Source organism: Octopus bimaculoides, chromosome 13, assembly GCF_001194135.2.
Source record: "Octopus bimaculoides isolate UCB-OBI-ISO-001 chromosome 13, ASM119413v2, whole genome shotgun sequence".
NCBI classification, from domain to species: Eukaryota; Metazoa; Mollusca; class Cephalopoda; order Octopoda; family Octopodidae; genus Octopus; species Octopus bimaculoides.
Window position 1 is genome coordinate 54,169,350 of NC_068993.1, and position 10,323 is coordinate 54,179,672.

A 10,323-nucleotide genomic window follows, 5' to 3' on the forward strand; every position below is an offset into this window, starting at 1 on the left:
TTTTTTTTTTTTTTGTTTTCAACTTTGCTTTTAATAGTCAAAGCTACATCAAGTTTGTGAATTTTTATTTGCTTATATTTATCATCAGCTTTGTCCTTTTGGATGTTTCTTTGTTTTTGTTTATTATTATTATTATTATTATATATACCAAACACATTATTACAAAACTAAAATAATCTGGAACTGGTTTCTTTAGTCAGTATTTTCCTTGTAACAACAGTTCTATTTTACTCCATGTCATTGTAATGATTCTGACCATATATGAATATCTTTTCAGTTACTATAAATGAAAGTCTATTTTTGTCATGAAATACCTTTTTTCTTTTTTTCTTCTCTAACTTAATGTGTTATTCTGTTTCCTTGTTTTATATCCAGAAATTGTTCATTTGCACCTTGTTAACTTTTTAATTTCATAACACAAGTTATTTCAGAATTAGTGTTTATGAGATAGAATCTCGGTGTATATGTACATATGTATGTACGTGTCTGTATATATGTAAATATATCTGTGTGTGTGTGTGTATCATGCCCTAAACAGTTGAGATTTATATTTGAAATGTGTAGTGATGTACATCTAATAATTAAGCAAAACAAATTTTGGCTTATCTCCATAATGTGTGATACACATAGACAAATGGTAAATAAATGGGGTTTTTTTTTATCTTATATCTTTATAATTAAAGGGTTGGTCTGACTACATGAAAAACCAAACACCTGTTCAACTGGCCATTTGGGAGGGAGAGTTTGTACACAATTTATAGTCATATTACAACTTCATTAAATAAGTTAATCTCATTTGCATAATAGTGATTTTATTGGCAACATAGTTAATTGTTACTGTATATGTGCAGGTTTAGTGTGTGATTGGTCTCTGGAAACTCTCATTAGTCAAAAACCCTGTCACACCCCTTTCCTTTTTAGCTTTCTGACCACAGAAAGATAACAAGGAACACATTTGTTTATATTTGATTGTGCGTGTTGGATTGTACACAAGGGGGATGGTTAAAATTTGTACAGTTTATCATTAAATATACCTTACTATACATTTTCGATGAGTGTATATAATCATAATTTCTCTGGTGTAGATTTCCTGTTAAATGAAAAAAACGTTTTGCATATTTTTATTTAGTTGACACAGTTACTTTTTATGCAAAATCGAGGGTTGGATTTTTCTTCAAATTTAGGTATTTTGTGTGAATTGTAGTAAAATCATATTGCTTACTATACCCATAAAACTGCAGCATTTACTATTGAACATAAAACTATTCTGTTCTGTATAAGATTTATGCTCTTGAGAACACATTGTTAAATGTCTAGCAGAAGATTATAAATGATATATTTTCCATTTGGTTCTTTATAATTTTTATTGTCTGAATGTATGCACAAATATAAAAAAAAAATTATGGCTGAATTTCATAGATTTTAAAATATTTCAAGAAATGTAGTTAGTTGTTGAATTTTTTTTTTTTTTTTTTTTTTTTTTTTTCTGTAGAGTTGATCTTGAAAAGGTCAAATATTGCTTAAAAGTGTATAATTTCTAAGTTAATATTTGCATGGATGGTAAATATATATTTTTCTGTAACTTATCGTTGATCAGTTTTTATTTACTAAAGCTTGGTTATGTTGCATGTAGTTTTAAGATTTTCTCATTAGAAAGCATGAAATTATGTATGTTCATGATCATCAATTATTTTATTGTTGATTTGTATGTGCAGTGATTATCTTAACAAACCGCAGTTGCAGGACATGTTTCTTTTCACCTATAATGTCAATATAGTTTAACCATTTGGCAAGTAAATGTTTTATCATTTTATTTAAACCGAGAAAGAAAGGCGGTGCCCTTTCCTTACTAGTGAGTTCAGTGTGGTTTGTGCACAAGAGAGACAGGACATGAGGTGCAAATAGAGAGGAAATGTTGGGTGGGGTAGGAGGTGGTGTGAGGTAAATTGTAAGAGTGTAGTTTGCTATTCCTCCAAAGATTTAATGCTGTGTGATAACCCTGCCTGGTCAGTTGTCAAAGGAAAATAAATATTTAAAATAGTAATGCTGTCTGTCCTTTCCTAAATCCTCTCTTGCTTAATGGGTTAGTAATCCATTGTCTTTTTTTGGGGATTTGTTTTGGCCAACACATAAACACTGTCTTTCTGATGTGGACTGATCTATTTTGGTTTTTAAAATACTCTCGCTCTCTCTTTTTTTTTTTTTTTAATCTTTCTACAGCATCAGAATTCACTATCTGCCATAATTATGTTTACAAATAATTTAATATTTAATACCTGTAAAAAGCACCCAGTACTCTCTGTAGAATGGTTGGCATTAGAAAGGACATCCAGCTGTAGAAACCTTGCCAGAACAGACAATTGAAATCTGATGTAGCCCCTGGCCTTAACATCTCCTGCCAATCTATCCAACCCATGCCAGCATGGAAAACAGATGTTAAATGATGATGGTGATGATTATGTTCCATCAGGATGTTTGAAAATGATTTCACCAGTGCTAAGAATTTTCCTAATTTTTAAATCATAATGCCTTGCACAGGATCTAAACCAGTATTTGAATTACAAAATTACTGTTTCGTTTCTCAGATTTTTAATTTTGTCTTTTATTGTTCTGGCAATGTGTAGTGGGGTGAGCTGGCAGAATTGTTAGCATGCTGGGTGAAATGATTGGTGATATCTTGTCCATCTTTATGTTCTGATTTCAAATTTTGCCTTTCATCCTTTTGGGGTTAATAGTATAAGTACTTGTTAAACACTGGGGTCGGTGTAATTGACTTATCCCCCTCCCACGCACTTGCTGGCCTTGTGCCAAAATTAGAAACCAGTGTGTTCTTCCTTCCTCGTCTTTTGATGAATTTAGTATTGTGAGTAAAATTGTCGTATTTATTACTAATCTGACACAATCAGATGTTAGTATCCAAGCAAATATAATTACACTGCATGCTGAAGGTTCCTTTGTAACAATTTTAAAATCATAGTAGTTGCATCATTAACTTTTTAGCTCTTTTTAGTATCAACTTGTCAAGGACCAAAGTATTAATATGAATAAACTTCTCTAAGCATGAACGATATCTTGAGATATTTCACTTAATAGAGATCAGCCTTAATAAACATGTGTATTTTACAAAACACTCTTAAAATCTTGAGTATAATGAAACTGGCCATATCCAGCCTGAATATTGTACCTGTTTTATGTTGAAACCAGCCACATTCAGCCTTTCACACCTACCCTACAATGTCATTCTAAAGATAAACAGTTACATCATGGAAATCTCTTAAGTTTCAAGGTGAAGCCTGATCAATTCAAAGCAGTGTGAATAAATAAGCATTACCTTTGGCAGAGTAATATGAACGCTAAAGGGTTAAGTGAGGTACATGTTACAATGAATTTGCATTCCAATATAGATCATGATGGCACAAGAGTTATTCCTTTACAATCGTACAGTCTTAGAAAGGCTTTCATTTCTTCTTCAGTTGAAGCACATTTTCTATTGAAGTGATCTTCCAAATATCTTCTGCCATGATTATTTTCATGTTAAATATAATTTTGTATAAATACAAAAAGAAAAAGTACATTTAAAAAAATACCTCTGGTATGTCTAATATTTGTGTTGTTCCTGAAAGCTCGTGTTCCATTATTCATACAAATATCTTCTGCATTATTCTCACCAATATCAGAAATATTAATGTTTGTATTGTCCTAAAGTTTTGAACCCGATCTTTGGAACAAATTGTTTTTAGTGGTGTTGTGAGGAGTGGAGGAAAAAAATATCTTAGCCTCGTTTTAATTACAAATGTAGTTTATAAATTGCAAGCTAATTGTTATTAGTAACAACTGTAGATGCTGTTATGATTGGTCAGTATTATAAAATATTATAAAAGGATAATATATATGGAGGGAAGGGCATAAAGCATTTAAAGAATGAGTTATTTGCAATCCACCAATTGATCGATGTTTAATAAAAGATCCCAAAATTATAGCTCTTTTTGTATCTTTTTTTTTTTTTGTTTCATTAATTTCTTATACATAATTCTTTTTTCTCTGCATCTCCTGTGTCGTCACCTAAGTTTTCTGTTTATTTTATATTTTACAGGTTCGACGGCGAACTCGACCCAGAAAGAAGTGATTACATCATTTAAAAGCTGTACAAGAAGGCCAGAACTCAATCCATAACTTGATACAATTGTATAAAAACAGAATGTTAGTAGCTCATGAATATCTGATGTTTAGTATTTCAGTTATTGCTCTAATGCAGAAATCTTTGAGCTCAGCTCTTGAAGGAAAGCTTTCATTCTGAAATGGGATCAAAACAGGAAAACATATCACACGATATGCTATTTTCTTTCTTTCTTATGACAGTTTCTGTTAGGAATTTTCCCATCTGTACAGTAAAGCAACTAAATCATCTTTGCATTGCAATGATAGAGAAGAAATTGGTCAGAAATTGTGTTAAGAATAATACAATCACAATTTTAGTGTGAGTTTTATGTTGGTGGTATAACTGGCTTTTACATTTTTAAGGGATTCTATTGTATAGGTTTGTACAGATAAGCGTGATCCCTAAAAGTTAACTAAAACCAGAGCATGAATATAAACAGATCACACCAACTGTTAAATAAAAATTACAATTTCTTAAAAATTGTAAAAAAAAAAAAATAATAAAATAAAATACTTAGGAAGGTTAATTTGAGTTGGTGATGGGGAGGGAGAGATAATTACAAAAAAAAAAACAAAAAAAAATTTTTGAAGAGAAGAAAATATTTTCACTTGGCTAACATGTATTTCTATGTTTACATGTGTGTAGTTAAGTATTGTTTCAGAACTTCATTTCTCAATCTCATTCCTGGAAAATTGTTAAAAAAAAAAACAACAAACAAACCAAACAAATAAAGATCATAAAAAAAAGAAGCAGTGTTGGCCAGTTTGTTGTGTATTCTACACATGCCATCAGACATTTGCAGTATTTTTTTATCATTCACACTTCTGAATACAATGAAACTGTATGAGAGACAGAGAATGTAGACTCATTTACACCCCACCCCCACCCATTTTCTTTGTTTTTTTTTCATTAATGAGTTTTAAACGCATTAATTGTGTTAGGATTATTTTTGCCTGTGTTGCATATAATCACACATATGCTGTCTCACAAACACGTGCACACACACAAACACACACACATATTATAAACCAAACTTTTATGTGTACTTTATAAATAAATAAATAAATAATTAGCAATAATATTCCACTCATGAAGAATGCCTTCCCCTCTTTCTCTTTTTTTTAAAAAAACTCTCATCGTTATTGTCATAAATTTATCACCCTTCTTCTCCAAATTTCTTTCCATTTAATAATGAAGCAACTGAAATACCACAACCTTGTCTGCTGACCTTGTGGTTAAATTAGAATGTTTTCTGACAATACAAGAAAACGAAATTATTGCAGTTTAATCGTAACTTAGATAACGTTTTCTCACATTTCTATATAAGAATATTTTTATTGAATAAATTAAATTTAGATACGAATCTGAGTTTGAAATTATGCCTTTCAACTTATTAGTTGCTCTTTTCTCTTCTGTACCATTTTTTTGTGATCTTTCACCTTGTTTCATTTAATTTACATTTATTCCTTTATGTGTTCCAGCTCATAAGGCTGTGGCCATGTTGGGGCACTACTACCATTTAGAATCACATTTTCGTTATAGTGAAAGGGTTTCAATAAAAGATTATTTGAACTTTTTAACTCCCACCATACACCATCTTCAAGGCTAATTAACTGATCTGTTATATATTTCTTACCAACTTGCAGCATGGGAGCTTATTAAAGACTGAAGAACTACATTCAATATCTGGCATTTAGTTGATTTTACATTCCAGAGAGTAAAATATCGTTACCAGCTGCTATTTTAATAGACTATCTCGTTACCTTTCGTGAATTATGATTTTAATAATGATGTTTATGGAATTCTTTCTTTAAATAAGTCTTTATTTTTTAAAACAAAAATATTGTGATTGCAATATTCTTAGTTAATTATAATTTTAAAACAATGACTAGTTTATGTGATTAATGATTTATCATTGGATTTAAATTAGAGACCTGTAAGTAATTAATTAATTGTAAGAGAAAAACAAAATCATTTTTCATAATCGTCATTTTACTTCTAGTAAAACTGGGTAAATATTTTACTCTTTTTAAAATCATTTCTAATGAAGTTCTGATGATAAGGAGTGTCGTTAATTTTAGAGAATATCGAATATTTTACTACCAAATTCAATTCATGAAAGTAATTACATGCTCTTTCTTAGAAATAAGTTTATGTATGTACGTGAGCTAAATGATTAAACAGTGGTCTGATTGATTTCAGCTTATTTCATTACCACCATTTAAAATTAAATATTTGAAGTTTGAAATTAAATACAAATTCCACTTGAAATACAGCCTTGCTGTGAGGACTGTGAGCAAAATGTTTTTAAATTCTTATTTCAGTTTGATTTGATTTCTTCACTAAATGACTAGAATTTAAAATTGAAAATAAAAATCCTTTAGCTTTCTCTGATGCTCAACTCATGCAGTTTCTGACAAATAGCCTCTTGTTAAATCATTTTCTTGTCTTTGTTCATTTATAATTGTCAGTAATTCTTGTTTTCAAATAAGTTTTCTTCATCCTCCTCGCCATCATTTCTGTTTTGTATTGATCAACACTTAGATATTGAAATAAAAACACATTTCTAAGTATGCAGTTACTTCATTTTTATTATTAACTTGTCTAGAATGATCTCATAACTGGTTTTGTTTGGAATTTTAACACTGAATGAGGTGACAGATTTATAAAAAAAAGAAAAAAGTATATATGTTTGTGAGACAATCTTCAAATTTTCTTGCTTGCTACATCTATATACACATCAAAAGGTAATAGAGAAAGCAACTTAATTTTTTTCTTTTTCTTCCAAATTTGTCTCCTACAATGGTGTACATTCAGCAGTGACCTGTGAAAGCTCTCGATGTGTCCAATTGACTGGACACATTGGTGATCATAATCATCGTTTAACACCTGCTTTTCCATGCTTGCATGGGTTGGATGGAATTTGTTGAGGCAAATTTTTCATGGTCAGATGTCTTTCATGGTGTTAAAACATCAAATAACAGTTGGCATCACGATTGTTTTTTAACAATCTCTTACGGGGATATTGCTTCCTCAAACTGTATATATATATATAAACAATGATGATACATATATATTATATTAAGAGGTAAGTATTGTAAGTGGGTGTTTTTTTGTTATGTGCAGTGATTTTACATGTTTGAAAGATTTGAGTATAAGCAAGGTTCCATCTTGTAATTAATAACTACAGTGTGTGGCCGATGACAGTACCGCCTGATTGGCACCTGTGCCAGTGGAACGTTAGAAGCATCATTTGAGCAGAATTGTTGCCTGAGCCGCTGACTGGCTCCTGTGCTGGTGGCACATAAAAAATGCATCATTCAAGGGGGTTGTTGCCAGTGCTGCCAGACTGGCTCCTGTGTAGGTGGCACATAAAAAGCACCATTTAAGTGTGACTGATGCCAATACTGCCTACTGGCCCTCATGCCAGTGGCACGTAAAAGCACCCACTACACTCTTGAAGTGGTTGGCGCTAGGAAGGGCATCCAGCTGTAGAAACTTTGGCAGATCAGATTGGAGACTGGTGCATATCCAGCCTGAATATTATACCTGTTTTATGTTGAAACTGGCCACATTCAGCCTTTCACACCTACCCTACAATGTCATTCTAAAGATAAACAGTCAAACCATCCGACCCATGCCAGCATGGAAAGCCGACATTAAAAGATGATGATAATGACGACACAACTACATAATTAAAAATCAATGTTTACTTTTTAAAAAAAAACACATTTGAAACTTCTAAATTACTCCAGAAGTTTCTTGAGTATATTATTCACTAAAATTGGATCAGCTCGTTGCCCTGTCTTCTTGATTACTTCACCTATAAGAGAATTGATTGCTTTCGTTTTCCCTTTCTTATATTTTTTGACCTGCAAGAAATAAATCATACCATTTTTAGAAAACCAGAAATACAAATCCTAACATTTTTTTCTGTATTCACAGAATATTGCTACGGCCAATATTGCACACATGAATACACAGTAATGTGCTATTACAATTTTGACTCAGAGGAAGAAAATAAATTCACTTACAGCCTTGGCGTTGTTTTCTATTACTTCTGAGCAGGTTTTTTCTAAATATTCAACATTCTGTATTTGGTTCCAATTTCTGGATTGCACTATAGAACTGGGAGTTTGGGAAGGATCTTCAAACAGCAAAAGCAATACCTGTAATATAAAAGGGGTAACTGAATTTTAAACGTCTCTTTCTTTTTCTTCAAACAAAAGGTAATGTGGTATTATGTAAATAACTGGAGAATTGAAGTTATATTGTAAGCTGTTTAGCTCATTATATGAATTTTCTTTAAATTGCTATTATTTCTGAGGTCATTGGACAAGGGTGTTTGGTGCTGCCAATATCTATATAAGGGGACAAAGGTTCCAGTCTTTAGGTCTCTGTCCTACTCATAGTTATGAGACTCAGACACTGCTCAGAGCCCTCAGGAGCTCCCTCAAATCCTTTGGTACCAGGATGCTTCACAAGATTATGGGACACTATTGGTTGGATTTCATATCCAACCAATGACCTCACTTGGAAACTGGGCTGTGTTTTGTTACTTGTATGATTCACGAGTTCCAGCTCAGACTGTTTGGTCATGTTGCTGGATTTCCAAGTTAGACCTGCTCACTATGTTCCCTTCACTGACCCTAACCCTAACCACATGCCACATAGTGGAGGCTTGTGGCTTAGTGGTTAAGGTGTTGGACTCCTGATCGTAAGATTGTGGTTTCAAGAAATAAAAGGAATTAATAAATCCAGCTATATCAAACAACCAGATATCAATAAATTTGAATAGAATTAACATCCAAAGTAGTTCCTCGTGTGATAACTAAATCCAAGTATCACTTAAAAGAATTTCACGAAATCCAGAATATAAAACAAGATGAAAAGGAATGGAGAAAATCACATTGCTGTTTGATGATTACACTACACATTACCAATGATCGTTTCTATTGTGCCAGCATATTCAGATAGAAAAAAAAGGTACAAAATACCAGTAATATCATCATCACTTAACATCTGCCTTCCCTGCTGGCATAAAAGACTGAATCCACTGTCTTTTAGTGCAAAGCTTACCTGGGGTTAAACAAAAATAACACCATACTTTCATTTGTTCTGTCATCTATGTGCAGCTTGGATAAGTCAACAGGCCCCTACTCTCCTTCAACAGCACCTAACAACACTCCCCAGACATTAAAGGAACAGTCAACCATTTTTTTTTTATCTATGGACCCATTTGGTTACTATTCTATTGTAGTGGACACCCATAGCCATTTGATGTTTAAAAACTAGTTTTATCGATGCTTCTTTCAAAATTCCTATTTTGTTTTTCACAGATCGACTTGTGTAGGTCGAACTTTGTAAAAAACATTAGAGAAAGAAACCTCAGTTTCTTGAAATAAATACATCCAAAGCAACATTTTCCCATGGAACCTTAAAATACTACTGTGGGTCTCCAAGGGTCATATGAACCACTGGTCTTGACAGTGCTTAACCCTAAAAATCCCTACAATTATTGACTTGCAATATCTATACAGTGATGATGATGATGAGTGAAAAAAAAAAAATTCAAATAAAAGTCTGGAACTAAATGCCTCACTAGAAATGGAAGTGACTTTACCTCTTTTGCGGTGCCTCTGGAAATCTCATCCTGATCCAACATATCACAGATATCTGCCAAGGCCACAGCAGTTATACCACTTGGAAAGAAAGAAAATTTAGAAATAGCAACATTTTATACTAGACATACATGACAATGAAATTGCTGTTAATTTAAAATTATTAAAACATACTTCACCAGATCATTTAAGAATTAATAAAGTGCTTGACCACCATCTCTCTCTTGTTCTCTCTCTCTCATTCTTGATCATACATTCTCTCTTTCTCTTCCTCTGACTGGGTAACCATATCTCCTCTACAGCAACACACCTGTTTCTGTCTTTATTCTTGATTTTCTCTCTCTCTCTCTTTTGACCTCTGGCCCTTTGTCACACTCAACCCCTCATCACCTGGCACAGGAACACCTCTTCCAATGTCTCCCACCTGACAAAGGATCTTTGTCTTGCAAGTTACTTGGTGACCCTGCCAGTGCTGGTGCCATGTAAAAAGCACTCAGTTCACTCTGCAGGGTGGTTGGTGTTAGGAAGGGCATCCAGCCATAA

The 10,323-nt window shown here is 32.6% G+C and overlaps 1 protein-coding gene across 2 annotated transcripts in view; it reads right to left on the reverse strand.

Annotated features, from left to right (window-relative positions):
• Positions 1 to 7,854: 7,854 nt before the first annotated feature.
• LOC106867553 (glutamyl-tRNA(Gln) amidotransferase subunit B, mitochondrial) overlaps positions 7,855 to 10,323 on the reverse strand; it is a 12,720-nt gene continuing 10,251 nt past the window's right edge. For both annotated transcript variants that reach the window (XM_052972486.1, XM_014912458.2), the window contains 3 exons: positions 9,783 to 9,861; positions 8,194 to 8,328; positions 7,855 to 8,031 (listed from right to left, as the gene is read on the reverse strand). In XM_052972486.1, coding sequence (XP_052828446.1) covers positions 7,906 to 8,031; positions 8,194 to 8,328; positions 9,783 to 9,861 — 340 coding nt within the window. In that variant the 3' untranslated portion in view covers positions 7,855 to 7,905. The remainder of the gene's footprint in view (positions 8,032 to 8,193; positions 8,329 to 9,782; positions 9,862 to 10,323) is intronic.